Source organism: Rhizopus delemar, genomic scaffold (genome assembly GCF_000149305.1).
Source record: "Rhizopus delemar RA 99-880 supercont3.25 genomic scaffold, whole genome shotgun sequence".
Taxonomy (NCBI): Eukaryota; Fungi; Mucoromycota; class Mucoromycetes; order Mucorales; family Rhizopodaceae; genus Rhizopus; species Rhizopus delemar.
In genome coordinates this window covers 63,733-82,993 of record NW_027137850.1, presented here as the reverse complement: position 1 = coordinate 82,993, position 19,261 = coordinate 63,733, and the positions used below count along the sequence as shown (strand labels likewise).

The window sequence follows — 19,261 nt, the reverse complement described above, 5'->3', positions numbered from 1 at the left end:
TTATGACTTCATCACGTAGGTAATTGGCCAAAGATGCAGTAGGTATTTGTCCTAATGTTCTCCCTTTTTTTGCCCCCCCCCCCCTAAAATTTATTGGCGGTAAACCGAACATTTGTATCGTTGCTCTGGATCATACTGGTATAACAACAAATGCCGATGATTTTTGCCAATTCTTGTGGTAAAAAATCAACCGCAATCAATTGAAAAAACATTTCACTAACAAAATTAAAATAGATCGCATCACAAAGTGAAAAAAATAGTCATCGACAAATTAATGCACATTCACGAAATGATTGTATATGATTCCAGGAATAGATGTCGCGTTATAAAAGCTTTTATAATACAAATTATACAGAAAACGACATTTGGGATGCGACATTCATTTTTAGAAGTTCTGTATATGATTCCAACTGTTTGTTGAATGATGAAAAAAAAACTGCAAGCATTTAATTGTCAATATCTCGTATACCAACGAAGCAAATAACTTTCAAACAAAAAATATGCATGTATTAAATAAAGTATTATCTATACATTATGAGAATAACAATAAATACCAAAATGTATATACGAATTCAAGTGGTTTCATTTTCTGTTGTCCAAGGAAGCGGGATACAGATGATATTTGGGGTGTGAATTATTATAACGAGTGAACATAATATTTGCTCATTCAGATAACATATACCGACATCCATAGCATCAAGTCCTTTTTTTTATCAGTTTGGCAGCGCTTTCTTTGGTATATTTTTCGCCATCAAACATACAGATAGCTTGATTTCTAACTATTGTCGTCACATCAACTGATATAATGAGCAAAACGAGTTTTTTTTTTTTTTTTTTTTTCATGCGACGCAATTGATAGTAATTATAAATAGATTTTATCATGCCGATCATTTTTAGGTGTACAATGGAATGTTTTGAAGGCAAAGAAATGAAAGCGGTATTTATGAATTTTGCTTATTTAAATGAAACACCCGTGTTTCAATTACTCACCAATGAATTAGTTCTTGTGTTACAAAATTAGACCCTTGAAAAAGACAGTGATATCCTCACCTCCCTCCCTTTTTTTTTCCCATGCACCCTGATCATGAAGAAACTTAAAGGTACGATTTATTATAGCATAAAGGCTGTCTTGAACTTATAAAACATCTCAAAAAGATGATGGACAAAAGACAAATGGCATAGTATGGATAGATGTTTCTCGTAGAAAACTGTGCTCACAAACATCGTGGGCTGTGAAAGATCATGAACAGTAATCGATACTTGGTCAGTATTTATCCACAAGCTCTTTCAGCTCTTTATTTAAAGACACTGGTATAGACGCGCCCGTCTATCTTTCTTTTGACGATCCAGAAAAATAATAAGCCTTTGAAAAATAATGCTGTGTCTGCGTTTGGCGGTTGATCTCGTTTGACCTCATTGATTAAAGTAGGTGATGTTTTAAACATTTAACTCATTGAAGAGAGCCGAAGCTTATTTGGATGTCAATGGTTTGGGGGGTTTTGCTTCTCTTTCCTTTCAGCAAAGGATGTCAATAGGTCATCATAAAAAACATGTTTAATTGAAGCAATTTAAATCCACCCATGCTTCCATAGCATTTCAAAAGATGGTGCGATTGAATAATCACGATTGTAGATTTAGAATATCTGTATTTATCCAAAGTAGCAGATGTTCTTTTGGTAAAATTTTTTTTAATGCTGTGATCATTAATAAACAATCTATGGCTAAGAATAGTCTCTGTGACCATCATAAAAAAAGGCGAGTTTATCCTCCTAGAGAAATTTAGAGAGAGAGAGAGAAACCCTTTAAAGAAATATGACAGGGCTTGCGGTTTATAGATTAGGAGTAATTCAAAAGATGCCTTATTGAATAAAATACAATTTGTGAGTATACTTGCGGTATGGTCTACTAGTAAACCGATCATACATCATATTGCTTGCTCTTATAAGCATCATTTTTACTCTTTATAAAGAACTATGGATGTTGCAGACGTGTGAATTCTAAACCTTCTCTTCCATTTATATTTAATTCTAGCTAAAAATGGGATAAAGTCGTTGTCAGAGCAAAAAGTTTGTTTTTGTTATTCTATTTGCTATCCATTCTCTTCCAAAGTGCCAATAGGTTTTTGAGAGGAAAAAAAAATTGTGTTGTCGATACTTTTTATTTTATGAAGACGTCTTTTTAATCAACAGTAAGCAAATAAAAGGATTCAGTTGACATCTAGATTGTTTCAGGAACGCATCATTTTGAATGCTTTTTTATGTAGAAAAGAGGGGTAGGGTATGATTTTGTTATTAAATAATTTTTTATAAGAATTACAGAATTAAATGATTATTGGACCAACCATTGATCTTTGTCACCCAATCCGATTCATTTTCATACTTGTTTAGGTAATAAACAAGATCCTTAAGGCTTGCGCTAAACAAGTAAATGTCGCCTTTGGAAAGTATAAAATCAATCTTCATTCTTTGACACGTTCGATTCATCTGACAGGTGAATTCAAATGTGCTGTTGCTTGTTTTCATCATTCCATTCCAAACTATTTTTTCATAAGGGTACATACGCCCACTGAGTTTGCCTCTAAAGCACTACAGAACAACGTGTTATTATTTTTATTAAACACACAAGAACGGTACCTCTTCCAGCACTTGGTGAAGTTTACCAGCTACTTCACATTCATGCTTTGCTAAGCACTCGATGGATATCACCTTGTCATAATAATGAATAAAGGAAGTCTTCATTGTTATTATAAAATTACCTTTTCTGGCACTTTAAAATAATCGCACGTCTTTTCCCACCAAGATGATTCCTTTGAACATATATTCCAAATACTCTTTTCAGTGGTCGATATCTTTAATGTGGTCTCGATGGCTTTTGTCATGATAAAGGTGTTGGCGGCCTCTGCTTTGGGACCGTCATTCAAGATGTTGAGTATATTTTCAACTTGAAAGGTCATGGTGCTCTTGGGTGTAGGCGGTAAGTAAGTATCAAACGAGAAAGAATCACGAGAGTCCAGGCTATCTTTTCCAAATGGAGGTGTCATGGGTAAATCATTTGTACAGCTTCTTTGTAAAGGTAAACTAACAGAGCCTATAGAAATTGAATAAGAAACGAGAAAGATTGGTTTAATGAATTGATAATTTACTACAATTATTCTTGTTATTACTATCATCTTGTTGCTCTAATCTCGATGATCGTTCTTGTAATAATTTACACGTTAATTTCTGTACATTAGCTCTATGAATAATATAAATAAAAATGCTGCTAAATGAATAATAATTTACCCCTCAGTGGACAATGAATTCATCAAATCTTGCTCTGTTTTGTCTCTCCAAAGTACTTTTAAAGTTTCCCAAATTCTACCTTCTAAAACTGAGGCATGCATAGATTTATTTAAATCAGGGTCATCCAGTGGACATAATTTGAATTTATTGGGTTGTAAGAAACGTAGCTCGGTTCCTAAAAAAGACTGATTATTTAACCAAGGATGAACCAATATTTCAGACATCTAAATGTTATGTTTAAGTTTTTATATGTTGCAAATCAATCACTTTTTTTTTTACATTCATTCTTTGGTTGGCATCCACTACAAGCATACGTTGAATTAAATCTTTGACGTCCACTGAAAGATAATCAGGCAAATTACGATATTTTCCACATTTAATTTTTGTTAATAGCTTTGACATATGCTCATCATCAAATGGTAAATGTCCAGTGACCATCGCATAAAGAATTACTCCACAAGACCAAACATCTGTTGCCGGACCATGATATCGTTTACCCTACAAATCAAGTTACTATGCAAAAATAAATACATTTAAATCCACTCTTTACTCTAACAATCTCAGGACTTGCATAATGAGGAGACCTATAATGCATCCCATCTCCTTTGTTAGACTTGGTATAGAAAATAGTAAGCTTTTTATGTACTTCTTTACCCACAACTTGTTTTTAACAATGTATCCAATGGTTGTAATGCAGCCATTCCAAAGTCAGCTATTTTTATATTTTGTTTGTCCTTGTCCAATAAGATATTTTCTGGTTTTAAATCACGGTGGCTATATCACTTGTTAAACACAAAAAGACTGCTTTATCTAATGTACCTGATATGATGAGCATGGCACCAATTGAGCGCTGTTATCAATTGAATAAATAATAGTCGTGCCTCGGTTTCATGTAATCTGCCTCTTTGAGCTAAATAATGAAATAACTCTCCTCCTTCACAGTATTCCATCACAAAGTAAACATAACTTGTATCTTGAAGGACCTGACGCAAATCTACCAAGTTGGGATGGTGTAGTAACTGTAATACAGCTAATTCTCTTTGTACTGATTTGGATGTAATCGAAGATGCTGATAACTGACTTCTTGATATCATCTTGATCGCTACTTTTTCACCCGTTTGCTTATGTACACCTAATTTCACTCTTCCTATACATCATCATCAGTTATGTCTTGCAGTGAATTTTTAATCATAGTTACCTGATGCGCCACGACCAATCGTCTTACCCAATATATAGTCACCAATTTCTTTCTTTTTTTTTATAATAGGTAATGTCATTGATCGCTTGTTCATTGTTTGTTGTTGTTGTTGCTGGTGTGTGCGACGTACTAAATATGTCAGAAATGGCATTTTTCTGTATAATTAAATAAAAAAAAAATAATAAAAGTGAAAGAAATATGATTTAAAAAAGATCTCAGAAGAGGGGGTGTATAAAAAGGGTGACTCTTTCATGATATGTGTTCAAGGTCAACGCCACACGCTTTATAACATACAAGCCTTTCTCCTTTATCTATCCATGTTTGTATATATGTGCAGAATATATAATTTATTTTACATGTAAATATTTATATCAAGTAAACATTTTGAATGAAATGCTAGTTTAATAGAGAGAGAGAGAAGGGACCAAAGGGGAGATTAAGGAGAAAGTGATTAACATATATGATGGCTAATAGAAAGATGTTGTGTTAAGGTGTCCTTCTTTCCATTCTCTTCCATAATCACATACTAATTAAACTTCTTTTTCACTATAGGAATCTAGGTGCCAAAAAAAAAGAAGGGGTTTGTGTATACCTAACCATAGCCTGTGTCTTGTAAATATAATTTATAGCATATAATGAAATAAACTATAAAGACACATTCCCCCTTTGAAATGTAAATTTTAATTTACTTTATAAAAAAAACAGAAAATAATGCAGAAAAGAAAAGGCTTAAATACAGCACATATCATACTGTTTGAACAGCTTGATATTCGATGATGTATCTTTGAAAAAAATAATCATTGATAATTTAATTCGAAAAACATTGAATTCCCTTTATCGCCACTCATTTAAACATGCTTTTGTTTTCATAAAATTTATTTAGGTTCACTTTTCTTTATAAAAATACGCGATTGAGTTACATGATGTGATGCAATTTGTAATAAGAAAATAATATTAGCCACACCTCCTTCAGAGAGAAAGAAAAGAAGAATGTTTATTAACTGTAAACTTTCCATTCTTTTTGTTACCTGGCTGTTTGCTTACTATGTCAACTGGCCCTGAGCACCCATTGTTAAATCCTTGTGAAGGGCAAAAGAATGGAGCTAACCCTTGTGTTTGTTATAAACACTTGATTTTTTTTATTGATATTGAAGTATGTAAAAGACTTTCCATTCTCAGCCTGCTTTGGGGTTATTTTTTCAATATCACAAATGCATTTTTGTTGTTAAAGATGAAAGAAACATGGGTCCCAAACCGTGGCTTTGCTACTTTTAAATGATATAGCAGCAGTGCTATTAATAAACGCAAATACCAAAGCGTTGCTGATCACCTCAGTCCGAACTGGTTCTTTTTTTTTTTTTGGATGCCTTATGTCTTACTGCTTCTCCACTGCTTATATGAATAGAGATGTTTTTGGGTAAACAGTCAACTATCTGTTTTTTTTTCTCTTTGCTATAAAATCTCTTTATAGAGCTGCTCTTTCCCTCTCACAACGTTGAAAGACTATCAATCACTTGCGAGTGTTTTTTTCTTTTTTACTTTTCATGCTGTTTATTTATATCCATATTCACTATCGAGTCTTTTTACAGCCTTGCACTTATCTTGTTATGTTGAAATTTGACTAACTACGCAAATATTTTATTTTTATTTTTACTCCATATTTTTTACTTATACTTTCTTATAGGTTCGCTACTGCCTGAACACAGCATATGTGTATATAAAACAAACAATAATTGGTAAAATTGAAGTGATCTAATACCTTATTTTTAATGGCTTCTACAGTACAGATTTCTTTTTCTTTCAGTCATTTATGCTTGCTTTCACTTTGAAGAACCTAATTCACAACAGTGTTTTATCATTATACGACAGGTGCAATAAAAACAAGTCAAAATAAGGTTGATGTATTGCTCATGCCTATATTAAGTCAAAATTGTATATAACTTAATAAATATTCGCTTTAAAACAAATACAGCTGAGAAACCTTTTATAAAATATTAATCAATCATTTAGCAATAGGCATGCAATTTGACTTCATAAAGTCGATGTAAAACTAACAAAATAGCGCATGCATATTTTTTTAAACTACTCTTTGGAAGTAAAATTTATTTTCATTTTAGTATATAATTTTTTCTTGATCGTACTACGTGTTTTTAAACTATCTTTAAAACCTTCGTAATATCACTAATTTCTGTTATGTATTATTCTATAAAAGTTGCGCCAAATAGAGTCGACAAGCTCAATACGGGTTACTTGGTCACAAGCTGCATATTATTTATTTCAAATTGATCTTTCAATAGTGGATCGTCCTTCTAGGTATGTTTGCCTCATTTCACACACTACAACCTACAACCATCCAACGAGTTAAAATATGTTTCATAAAAACATATGATTATATACTAAACCTGTTTGGTTAGCAAGAAATATAATAGAAAATACAATTAAAAATTAATCATTTAGCAATACATAAGCCTATTGTACGGATATCTCAATATAAAAACTTTATCCCTGAATATTTCTATTGTAGTAACAAAAACCATGTAAAAAAATTAAAAATTAAAAAAATAATTGTTCATTTTCTATGTAAATTATTCCCTCTTTTTTATACAATTTTTTATATTTTTGAACTTTTTTTTTTGTATGTGTTAATGGTGTTAATGGTTAGGTCATTCAGGAGCAGCACACACAATGTATTTCAGTGGATATCTTTTTCACTTTTAATTCTATTATCAACATTCGCCATTTATTGTATTGAATGCAAGTCTTCTTATGAACTAGCATTTTATCCACAGAAACGACATGTATTTGACACAGCAACAACAACAACAACAACAACAACAGCCGAGGGTGAATTGTTACCGACAGATCTTATCTTAGTCTTCACTTTGGATGGTTCCATACGAGGTATGGATCGTTATGATGGCAGGTCATATTGGACCTTACAAGGTGGACATAAAAGCTCGCTTATTAAAGCAGATTCTCAATTCAAAACACATCAAATGAAGTTATTTGAACAACAACAACAAGATGAAGGTTCAATATTCAATGATATTGTACCTGATATGCGTTCAGAGAACGATATTGAATTAAAACATGGTGATTGGCAAGATAATGAAGAGGATGATAATGAAGAAGAGCAAGATGTATATTACATTGTAGAACCACAAGAAGGTGGAAATTTGTATATTTATGGCGATGGAAGGCCACTTGAGGTAATCAACAGCACGACATTTTTACAAAAATTATTCATACTTTTTATACTAGAAACTTCCTTTTTCAATTAAAGATATCGTAACAGAATCACCTATTCACAAAGAAGACGGTGTCACTTATATGGGCCAAAAGAATACAGTGATGCTTGCTATTGATGCTAGAACAGGCAAAATATTACAGCAATTTGATTTAAATAAAGATTACAAGCATTTTCTATTGGCTTCCAAGAAATTAGGTCCTGGCACTATCTTCCTTGGCAGAAACGGTAAATCCTTCTTACTAGATATGCTTTGTGTTGTTTACTTATTTATAAATAGAATACAAAGTGCTTATTTATGATGATAATAGCAAAAAGCTACTCAACGTTACTTACAGCGAATATATACCAAGTCGATTAGGTGGTGATACACCTATCACTAAAGCACCTTCTGATATTTATATCGCACCAGATGCCACTCGATCCATTACTGCCATCAACGTAAAGAATGGTAATGTATTTTTATACCGACTCTAATTGTATCTAATATCATAAGAAAGGCAACTTGCTATGGACAAGAGATTTATCTTTTCCTGTAGTCAGCGTGTTTGATGTCTATCGTAGAGAAGATTTTACTATTGCGCTTTCTAGACAGCAACCCCCTTCTTCTTTAAATAATGGCACCATTGGAGAAATGCTTCGACTCATGAACCGACATAATGGGCTTACGACTGCCTATGTGGGTGTGCATGATGGTAGTCTGTATGCTATGTCAACCGAAAATTATCCCCTAGTGCAACTCTCTCAATGGGCATCCATGTATACAGGCCGAAAGCCAGGCGATTATAACCCACTGATTGAAGGCAGAGGAGGAAGCAACTCCAATGAAGACTGGATGCCGAGATATCCTCATCCCATGTGTTGTCAGGGTTGCGAATATCATATTGATTGTATTGTGGGTCAGCACGTCGTTCAAAAGAGTATGATTAACCAAACGCCAGTCTTGACTATCTCGGATTATCCGTCGGATATGCCAGTCTATCAAGAACCCAAAACGGGCTTCTTTCATGATGGCTTTGGCAAGTTTTGGAAGAGTTATATTTTGGTGTCGGCAGTGATTGTGTATGTCTATCGAGATCGTATGGTAACCTTTTATGAGGTCAAAGTACTGCCCAAGTGGAAACAGATACAAAAGAAGCGTGCTAAAGTGAAAAAGACAAAGGCAAGAATTGCAGCTGCTATTCAGGCAGAAAGAGAAAAGATCAAAAGAGCAAGAGGATACAGTAATACGGAGGATAACGCAGCTATAAAACAAGAGGAGGAGGAACAAAAGAAAGAAAAAGTAGAAAATAAAGGTAGAGAAGAAAAGAAAATGGAGCAAATAAAAGAAGAAGAGAAGGAAGAAGAAAAGAAAGAAGTACAACGAAAACAAGAAAAGCAAACGAAAGAAGAGGATGAAGAAGAGAAAAAGAAAGAAACAAAGATCAAGGTGGTCAAGACTTCATCCACTGGATTAGATCTCGAGAATTTCAAGCAGTCAAAGTCAAGTGTATTAGAAATATCGGATCATGTACTCGGTAAGTAGAAAGAGTATATGTCTTGCATGTCTGTCTTATACATTCTATCATAGGCTATGGCAGCCACGGTACAGTTGTGTACAAAGGCAAATTTGATGGTCGAGAAGTAGCCGTAAAGCGATTGCTCGTTGACTTTTACGATGTTGCGCTTAAAGAAGTCAAACTGCTCCAAGAGAGTGATGATCACCCAAACGTGGTTCGTTACTTCTACAAGGAAGAATCGGATCGGTTCTTATACATTGCTCTTGAACTCTGCTATGGCTCACTCAACGATTATATGGAACGTACGCTGTCTTTGGCAGATATGCAACTGTGTGACACGATGAACCCAGCCAACATCTTATCTCAAATGACCAGTGGCCTTCAGTACTTGCATTCACTCAAGATTGTTCACCGCGATATCAAACCACACAATATTCTCTTGGCACCTACTAAACATCGCATGCGAGATTCACCTGTGATGCGTATCTTAATTTCTGACTTTGGACTATGCAAAAAACTGGATGGAGAGCAAAGCAGTTTTAATTATACGGCAGCCTCGCCCGCAGGCACTTCAGGTTGGAGAGCACCCGAGTTGCTTGCCGGGGCGCTTTCGACAGGCTTCTCAGATACTAGCAGTCAGTCCTCTTCGGATCCCAACATGATGTATGGCCGCCGGGTCAAGGCCACCCGAGCGATCGATGTGTTTTCGGCTGGTTGTGTATTTTATTATGTGTTGAGTCGTGGCGATCATCCATTTGGTAATCGTTTTGGACGAGAGAATAATATTTTGAATAATGAGTACGATTTAAGTAAATTGGATTCGATGGGTGAAGATGGTGTAGAAGCAAAGGATTTGGTAGAAAAGATGATTTCTGCTGATCCTAAAGCCAGGTACATGCTCAGTATAATTACAAAGTAGCTTGCTTTTTATTTACAATACAAATATAGACCCAAGACAGATGATATTCTATCACACCCATTCTTTTGGCCCACATCTAAAAGACTAGCATTTTTACAAGATGCCTCTGATCGATTTGAAATTGAAGAACGTGATCCACCTTCCCCTTTGTTATTAGAGCTGGAATCTGGTGCAAATAAAGTGATCGGAGGAGATTGGTATAAGCGAATTGATCGAATTGTGGCAAACGATTTAGGCAAATTTAGAAAGTATGACGGTAAAAGAGTTCGAGATTTACTAAGAGCATTAAGAAACAAGGTAAAGAACCATGAATAGATTATATAGAAAAGGGAACTCACTTTTCGGTAGAAACATCACTGGCAAGATTTACCAGATCAAGTTAAAAGAGTGTACGGTGAACCACCCAATCAATTCCTTTATTATTTCACAGCAAGATTCCCCCATTTATTATTGCATACCTACTATGTTGTAGCTAGTCATCCTCAATTGAGAAAAGAAGGATCCTTGGGACAATATTTTTAAATTTTTTATTATTAAATAAAGCATTTTTAGGAAACAAGTGTTTCTTCACTATCATGACTACGTAAAAGTCTTGCTATAGATTCATTTTTTATACTGTATTTACTTGTCGATAGTGAAAGTGTAGTTGATTTGGATATGGTGTGAGTTGAGATTGAGCGGTGATTTACTTCTAATATCGCCTCATCAGGCACAGCGTCTAAAAACTGCTGACGAACAAAAGGTGACATGTGGATCAAGATATTGGCCTTGAGGACCTGTCCATGGTGCTTAAACATAAAATCTAACACGAGCAACTTGAGACCAGTCTCTTCTGCAGTGATTGCCTTTTCAAAAATCAATCCACAATTGGATACGGTGAGGTGATGATGGTAAAGAGTTTGACAACACATCTTTTTGAGTCGATTGAGCAAATACATATTGGCCAATACTAACAGATCACAAATTACAGCACAGCTCTCTTCTGGATCAAGTGCGTCATTATAAAGGTATTTAAGGAAGGCCAAGACTACCTCACGACTCTCGGGGACTTCCATGCGTCTCTGCTGGGATTCGATCATGCCTGATTTATACATGTTTCTGAAATGCGGCCAGCGTGTGATCAAGATCACTTGGTGAACATAGAACTCTTGACCGTTTGAAGGAACAATGACAAAATCAGAGAGCTCTGGGTTATTTAATAATTTTGAAAATTCTAAAGAGAACTGGGATTGCGGTATATCATAAAGTCCCATGGATTCACTATGAATTACCCAGGCATCCCTACATTATATTATTATTAACTGCCTTATGGTAAAAAAGGCTGCAAACTACCTAAAGTGATCGTATCCTTGTGGTCTATGCTGATCTGTATTCCCTAAAAATAGTAATTTGTTCAGTCTGACTCCATCTGGTGTATGATCTGTGATGACAGTAAAGTAATTCCAACCACCAATATCAAACATAGAGTGACAATCTTGTCTTTGCCATTCAAGACTATCCAAGTCGAGCATCCAAAGACCATAGACATTATCTGTCTTGCTGTGATCAGCCAAGTATCTTCCAAAGACGACGAGTTTATCACAGACCGCTTCACAGAAATGCTGACTCTTCAAGAGAACCACCTGACGAGAGCCACTGAGGACAAGGTGAGGAGTATAAGGAGGAGTATTGAGGTTGAGAACGAATAGATCAGAGACCGTATTACCTTGTTCATCTTTGCCAGCATAGATATACATTTTGTGTCCGACGAGTGTAGCTGAATGGTTATAGCGAGGGGGTATACCGTGATATTGAGTCCAAGTAAAAGTATTTAAATCCAATACACTTAATTCATCTAAAACATATGTACCTTTGATAGGAGTGAGTAAAATTACGATGATGATATATAGATATATAATATACACAACGTATTAAATCCATTTACACTCTGAATTCTTTGCAAATCCGCCATAAATAAATAATTTATTTCCATATACTGATGCACTGTGCAAATATCTTGCAGATACACTTTCTTTCAGGTCGGGCTGAAACCAAGTAAAAGTTTCTATGTCGAATATATGAACATCGTTATAATAGTCTTGAACTTCATCACATCCTCCTATGATTATTGTTAGAGAAATGTAGATGCTTATGTACATAATGTACAATACCAAATATGACTATACAATTATTCCATAAAGTAGCTGTATGTCCATACCTTTTACATGGTGGAATGCCCTTTACATTCTAATAGAATATGTTGTATAAGTCATAGCTATATGTAAAAAAATGTGTCATATTACTTGTGCTGTCTCCCATTTCATAGTGTGCAGGTTAAGTATATGTAAATCGTTTGTAACATTTCCTCCTCCTCCAAAAACAAATAATCTCTCATCCACTTTAACAAAACTTGGTCTCCATAATCCAACCAAATTATTTCCAGTTGTTCTAATGGCTTGTCTCATAAATGACATAAGAAAAAATAAAGAGAAAAAAAAATTCTATTAAAAGTAAAGAAAAGAAGTGAAAAAGAAATATAAATGACATACAAAATGTTTATAAATGTTTATATTATTTACCGTCTTGTATAAAATTACAAGAAAGATCTTCTGCCCCCTTTTTGACTCCCCCCTCCTCTCACATTATTTTGTTATACAATGCATCAATCAGGAACAAGCATATATGTGTAACATTCTTCATTGAGTCAACAAACAAATACTATCGCATTCCCTCTTTCTCTTTTTTTTTTTCTTCATGTATGAAAATATGGGAAGCCACAAATTAAGGTAATCTCATTCTTTTCTATTGTGAAATCATATATTCTATCTTTAATTTATGTGTGTGTAGAATGAAGCCAATATAAAGATGTATGTCATGTATAGTGATAATGGCTGACAGAGAAAATTGAGGTATGTTGTATCACAAAATATTTTATAATTCAGAAAAATCTCACTTTATACTTATCATTGCCACACATATTACAGCAGTCGATCAAGGGCAATTCATACAGAAAAAAGATGAGTGGATGGCGTGAAATCCTTTGAGGAAAGGGGTCTTTTACAGCATGTGACAAATACACAAATAAGAAAAAAAGAAAAATTCATTCTCCCCCTCCCCTCACTTCATAGCAAGGATGGATCAAATCATTACTGCCTTCTTTTTTAACTTTTAGTATTCTCCCTTTAAAATGCATTATATACTATTTGTGAAAACATACGCTGTTCTCCCCCCTTTTTTTTTGTTACTTCGAATCAGGGGAAAATAAAGATTTGTGTACTGCTTAATTGACCAGCGAAATTAAGTTTATTGACCGCGTGCAACATTGAACACAATAATTAAAGGAGCTCATAAAAATTCATTTTTTTGTTATATTCTTTGTCGATAAGCAATATTGATGAGCGACGTTATAAAAGAAGGTTACTTGTCTGTAAAGGAAGATGGTTTAAGAGCTTGGATTTGGTCGAAACGCTATTGTGTCTTACGAGATCAAGCTTTGACTTTTCACAGAAACGAAGTACAATTTACAACAATCTCATCTCATTACATGTACCTAATGTTTTACTTTAGCAATCTGGACAATGTGTTGCGCTCATCTTTTTAAAAGAAATCACTTCAGTCACCCGAACAGACTTGAAGCCCTATTGCTTTGAAACAGCCACCAAAGATAAAACGTATTATATTGCTTGCAAAAATGATGAAGAACTTTATGGTTGGATGGATGAGATATACAATGTAAAGCATGAAAAAGTGCATTCAAACAAATACTCATATATAATGATGTGTAGAGATCCACTGTAGGAGCATCGGGGCCTACCAATTTTGTTCATGAAGTTCATGTTGGGTTTGATCCACATACGGGTGCATTCACAGTAAGTCCACTGCATGATCACTTTATTTTATGTACTAATATTTTTGTAAAGGGCCTACCTGATCAATGGACAAAGTTATTAAAGGGTTCAGCTATTACTGCAGAAGACGCAGCCAAGAACCCTCAAGCTGTATTGGATGTACTTGAATTTTATACCGAACAAACAAAGCGAGAGGCAGAAGAATATGGCAGTTCAAACTTACAAGGCGCCGTAGAGAGAATGAGTGATGACCGTTGGGATGCCCTGATTCAAGAATCGAAACAAACTCAGATGCCACCACAAAGACCTGCCCCTCCAAGACCTGCACCACCACCACCAAATGCAAAACGACCTCAAGATGTTCATGACATGATGAATGACTTATCCATTAAAACTGTAAGAACGAATCAGATCTGTTTATTCTTTCTTAACGCCTTCTATTAGCCTAAATCACCCATTGATCCCCGTTATCCCGTATGGTATCTTTAATAGTGTTAACCAAACAAAAACTAATGTTTCTAATAGGGCTATGGTCAAAAATCACCTGCTCGTACCACTAGTATCTCTACTTATGATGATCGTATTATGCAGGAACGTGAAAAATTAGAGATCGAATTGCTTGAAAGAGAAAAAAAATTAAAAGAACAAGAAAGAATTCGTGAACAACAACTTCAAAAGGAGCGTGAAAGAGAACGTCAACGTGAGCAAGAGATTCGCGAAAGAGAGAGAGAAAAGGCTGCTCAGCAGGTATCTGCCCCTAAAAAGAAGGTCGAACAACGTATTAGTACAATGACTGAAGCACAAGTCATGGACCAATTAAGTAAGTGCTAGATAAAGAAGAATGCCCTCTTTTTATTTATCATGATTGTTACCAGGAAGCGTTGTTACCGCAGGTGATCCAAATGAATTATATAAAAAGTTAAAACGTGTTGGTCAAGGGTAAAGAGCAAAGAAGGTTAAAATAAGAGAATTAAACAATTAACAATAGTGCGTCCGGATCAGTCTATGTTGCTTTGTCGCTTGCTACTAATACAAAGGTTGCTATCAAGCAAATGGACCTCAGTAGTCAACCTCGTAAAGATTTAATTGTCACTGAAATTTTAGTCATGAAAGAGTCACAGCATCCTAATATTGTCAATTATTTGGACTCGTTCCTTGTTAGAAATAATGATCTTTGGGTCATTATGGAATACATGGAAGGTGGTGCTTTAACTGATGTGATTGATAATAACACAATGACTGAACAACAAATTGCTACTGTCTGCCGTGAGGTAAAAAGAAAAGATGCGGTTTATACAAAAGAGAATAAAGCTCAATACTCCCCTTTTTTTTTATTCAGACAACAGCTGGTCTTCATCATTTACACAGCCAAAATATTCTTCACAGAGACATCAAGTCTGACAACATCTTGCTTAACGCTCACGGTCAGGTCAAGATCAGTGACTTTGGTTTCTGTGCTAGGTTAACTGATCAAAGAAACAAACGTGCAACAATGGTGGGTACACCTTACTGGATGGCACCTGAAGTGGTCAAACAAAAGGAATACGGTGCTAAAGTGGACATTTGGTCATTGGGTATCATGGCTATTGAAATGATTGAAAACGAACCCCCTTACTTGGATGAAGAGCCTCTTAAAGCACTTTACTTAATTGCAACGAATGGTACACCTACACTCAAGAATCCCGAAAGACTTTCTAGAGAACTCAAGAGCTTCTTGGCAGTCTGTTTATGTGTTGATGTTCGATCAAGAGCGACTGCTGAAGAATTAATACATCATGAATTCTTAAAGAAGGCCGGTCCTTTAGAACTATTGGCGCCTTTACTTAAATTCAAAAAATAAATCTCTTTTTATTCAATTTTGGGTCCTAATCTTGATAGTAATTGGCTAGACAACTCAGATCTAACGGGAGAGGCTGATCGACTATCTCTTCGTTTTTCTCTTCTTCTGTCACCTCTTCTTCTTCTTGGTCTAACGTCTTCATCAGAGAAATCCTCTCTTCTGTTTTCTTCTGATCGATTACCCAGTCGATCAAATACACTTCGACCATCACCTCCATTCTTACTCATTCTATCAATCATCTCTTTTCGTGACTGAATGGTTTCCTTGCGTAATTTAGTACGATCAGTGCCATAAATTCTGTAATATCGACTTCTTTCAGACGCCCCTCTTCTTTTCACGTCTTCATCAGTTGCGATACGAAGCGATAAGGTATCCACTATCTCATCATGTTCATCACGAAAAGGTTTTGTCTTTAAAAGTGTTTTATGATTCAATTGATTGATCTCATCCTTATCCACAAGTAAACTCTCAGCTAATTCTTTGGCTTCTGATGTTGTTTTCATCACCAAATTACCTATTTGGGACAAATGAGTATAAAAACCAAAATAGAAATGGGTTACGTACAGGCACTATCATCAATCCATTCTACTTTTAATCCTTCAGGATGGTTGCAGTATGCCACTACTTGTTCTGTACTCATATCATTTACTCCATGTAGAAAAATAGCCACAGGACGGGGAAGTGCTTCAAATCGGTCAAAAGGTTCATCAGACACTAACTTTACTTCTTCTTTGCCATCTTGTTCTTTTTCGTCGCGTTGATCTTGGCTACCTTTGTCTTCTTGAATTGGTTCGGAAAGTTGGTCTTGTGGAGTTGTATATTTACTCAATTCTTCATCTAGATCTAAGTCTTTTTTTAATGTTAAATTTAACGCTCTTTATAAAGAAAGAAAGGAAAGAAAGAGAATCTCTTTCGTTCCTTTCATAAGGAAAACATATAACCTAAATCCATAGCTTCTTTAACATCATCCATCTTGTTCAGTTTTGCTTTGTTTTTAAAAAAGGAAAAAATGTATTTATTTTTTGGAAAGACTATTTTTCTCTTTTTAAATGGAAACTATTTCAATACATAAATTATGGTCAACTCAATTACAAGATTCTGTTAATTGTCTAGCTGTTGGAAAACCTTTTATGGAAGATTTTAGTGAAGAAAATGATGTCTTGATTGGTACAACTGCTGGACGCGTTTTAATTTTGAATCAAACAAAAGTAAACAATAACAAAAACAAAGGAAGAAATGTATTTATGACTCATTCGGCTATGGTTAGCCAGTAGAATGTTTGTTGGAAACAAAAGGTGGCTCTATTCAGTCCATCAAACTACATGATCTAACAGGTTATGGAGCACTCGACCTTGCAGTAGGCGACTGTGATGGTGTAGTTACACTTTTTTCGAAACAAAAGATCCTAAGCAAACGAGAATTGGGTTCAGCTATTACGGATATTGTGGTCTACAACGACTTGGGTAAATAGTGATAACATAATAGTAAAATGTGTGCTTTGTGCTTATGTTATTTATAGTGGGAGGATGCGAGATTATTGCGGGTGATATGAATGGCATTGTTACTAGCTTTCAACAACATGATGCATTATGGAAAATTAATATATCAGAAGAGTCTTCAAAGCTAACTACGCTTGCTACAGTAAATAACAATGTATAAAAAATGACACGTAAATTGAATGTAATTTTTAGAAAGGACGTAAATCACCTTCAATACGATGTATGCTTTCAACTATTATTAAGGATAGATTCAATATGGATATGGCTTGCTTGCTAGTATGTGATGGATGGCCGCTAGTTCATTTTATTCAAAATGGGGAAAGAATCATGTCATTGAGAACACCTACAGTAATTCAATCAGTAAGTATAGATTTGGTAAGCACAAGATGTGTGTAACTTACTATATCCAACCATAGCTTTGTTCAGGGAATTTCTTAGACGCCAATGGGTTAAATAAGCTTAAGCATACAATCAAAAGAAGAGAAAACGAAGAAAAATCAGATATGCAGCAAGTACTCATGGCTGGAAAAGATGGCTTTGTATATATTATGATTGATTTTGAGGTAAAAAAAACAAATAAAAATGCATGTACATCTACTAATACATTACATAATAGATACTTCAGTGGATAAAAGTTGGATTTTCTATTACAAACATTTTAAGGTGGAGACCGTCCAGTATAAAAGAAGAATCGACCGATTTGTTGATATGCACAGGCCACTCTAACCAAGTTCTCATATTTCAAAATGGAGAGAAAGTAGCCATGATACCCACGTCAGACTGGCCACATGCAGTGACCTTGGGTGATGTGAATGCAGACGGAAAAGACGAGCTCATATTGGGATTACTAGATCAAACCATTGATGTGTATGAGTGCACTATGATGAATAGTGGTGTTTAAATTTCAAAAAAAAAGGGAAACTTAAGCCACTTTTTCTTTCTTTCCTTTATATAAAAAATGACGGCAATCGACTTTCAATTGACAGATAATTCAAATAATGTTCGTCGTGGAACGCTTCAGTTTACTAAAAAGAATAAAACAATTCAGACACCAGCCTGTTTAACTTATACACTTCGAGGATCAGTACCTCATTTGGTTGCAGATAACTTGAAACCTTTACCAATTGACCTTGTTCAAGTATCTATTGAGCAATTGTAAGATGACACAATAATAACTAAAAAATCGAAAGAATAAAAACACATACTGTTTTATAGCTTAGAACAAAAAGATTCTTCTTCTTTCAAGTTTCCACATGGTTTACATCAATACTTACATCTTGAGGTAATAACCACATACCCAGCATAAATAAAACATGCTAAAAACAACGGTAGGACTTGCTTTTATTTTGTGATCTTCGTGATCCACTTAAATTAGCACCCACTGCATTTAATACAGATAAATACCTATCAGTCGAATCACACGGAGGTGTTCGTCAGATGACACCTGCTCTTTGGGCAGAAGCTGTCAAAGCATACCAACCTGATCTTGTGGCTCCCATGGCAGATGCAGTAACGGATCTTGAAGCTAAAAATAAGCGTATCATTCGATCTGTCAATCGATCCTTACGTTGGCTAGATGAAAATTTGAAGACGGCAAAGGTAACAAATAGATATAAAAAAGAACTGAGAAATGCTGACAGAGAAAGTAAGGAATTGGATATTCCAGTCTTTGCTCACGTTTTAGGACATACTAACGCTGAAGAGCGTGCACGATCAGCTAAAGAAACAGCATCAAGAGATGTAGAAGGATTTATTGTCAATATGCTTGGATTGGACTACGATCAGATTCCTAGCTTATTACGTGCATCTACTGATGCCTTACCAACAAAAAAACCAAGATTAGGCTATGGATTAGCTACACCTGAGAAGATTTTAGAAGGTGTATCGAATGGCATTGATTTGTTTGATGGCACCTATGCCTACAAGGCAACCGAGAAGGGTCGTGCCATTA

At 35.0% G+C, this 19,261-nt stretch overlaps 7 protein-coding genes across 7 annotated transcripts; 4 read left to right on the top strand and 3 right to left on the bottom strand.

Annotated features, from left to right (window-relative positions):
- Positions 1-2,612: 2,612 nt before the first annotated feature.
- RO3G_17046 (uncharacterized protein) lies at positions 2,613-4,573 on the bottom strand (the record flags this gene model as incomplete). Its single annotated transcript, XM_067671630.1, has 9 exons — positions 2,613-2,705; positions 2,756-3,087; positions 3,164-3,234; positions 3,282-3,505; positions 3,561-3,779; positions 3,832-3,865; positions 3,936-4,055; positions 4,101-4,428; positions 4,480-4,573. The coding sequence occupies 9 exons, from the start codon at positions 4,571-4,573 to the stop codon at positions 2,613-2,615; spliced, it is 1,515 nt and encodes a 504-aa protein (XP_067527635.1).
- A 2,902-nt stretch (positions 4,574-7,475) lies between these two features.
- Positions 7,476-10,188, top strand: RO3G_17045 (uncharacterized protein; the record flags this gene model as incomplete). The annotated part of the gene is made up of 6 exons (XM_067671629.1): positions 7,476-7,688; positions 7,741-7,954; positions 8,007-8,177; positions 8,266-9,243; positions 9,297-10,081; positions 10,174-10,188. 6 exons carry the CDS (start codon positions 7,476-7,478, stop codon positions 10,186-10,188), a joined length of 2,376 nt encoding a protein of 791 aa, XP_067527634.1.
- Positions 10,189-10,616: 428 nt separating this feature from the next.
- RO3G_17044 (uncharacterized protein) lies at positions 10,617-11,880 on the bottom strand (the record flags this gene model as incomplete). Its single annotated transcript, XM_067671628.1, has 3 exons — positions 10,617-10,714; positions 10,770-11,425; positions 11,477-11,880. 3 exons carry the CDS (start codon positions 11,878-11,880, stop codon positions 10,617-10,619), a joined length of 1,158 nt encoding a protein of 385 aa, XP_067527633.1.
- A 1,637-nt stretch (positions 11,881-13,517) lies between these two features.
- RO3G_17043 (uncharacterized protein) lies at positions 13,518-15,798 on the top strand (the record flags this gene model as incomplete). Its single annotated transcript, XM_067671627.1, has 9 exons — positions 13,518-13,637; positions 13,691-13,855; positions 13,909-13,992; positions 14,044-14,367; positions 14,497-14,791; positions 14,847-14,910; positions 14,960-15,242; positions 15,311-15,632; positions 15,761-15,798. The coding sequence occupies 9 exons, from the start codon at positions 13,518-13,520 to the stop codon at positions 15,796-15,798; spliced, it is 1,695 nt and encodes a 564-aa protein (XP_067527632.1).
- Positions 15,799-15,836: 38 nt separating this feature from the next.
- On the bottom strand, positions 15,837-16,783 carry RO3G_17042 (uncharacterized protein; the record flags this gene model as incomplete). The annotated part of the gene is made up of 4 exons (XM_067671626.1): positions 15,837-15,940; positions 15,993-16,325; positions 16,376-16,660; positions 16,753-16,783. 4 exons carry the CDS (start codon positions 16,781-16,783, stop codon positions 15,837-15,839), a joined length of 753 nt encoding a protein of 250 aa, XP_067527631.1.
- Positions 16,784-16,941: 158 nt separating this feature from the next.
- Positions 16,942-17,594, top strand: RO3G_17041 (uncharacterized protein; the record flags this gene model as incomplete). The annotated part of the gene is made up of 4 exons (XM_067671625.1): positions 16,942-16,978; positions 17,146-17,274; positions 17,331-17,452; positions 17,559-17,594. The coding sequence occupies 4 exons, from the start codon at positions 16,942-16,944 to the stop codon at positions 17,592-17,594; spliced, it is 324 nt and encodes a 107-aa protein (XP_067527630.1).
- A 674-nt stretch (positions 17,595-18,268) lies between these two features.
- RO3G_17040 (uncharacterized protein) lies at positions 18,269-19,124 on the top strand (the record flags this gene model as incomplete). Its single annotated transcript, XM_067671624.1, has 4 exons — positions 18,269-18,465; positions 18,526-18,592; positions 18,643-18,909; positions 19,104-19,124. 4 exons carry the CDS (start codon positions 18,269-18,271, stop codon positions 19,122-19,124), a joined length of 552 nt encoding a protein of 183 aa, XP_067527629.1.
- Between the last annotated feature and the right edge of the window lie 137 nt (positions 19,125-19,261).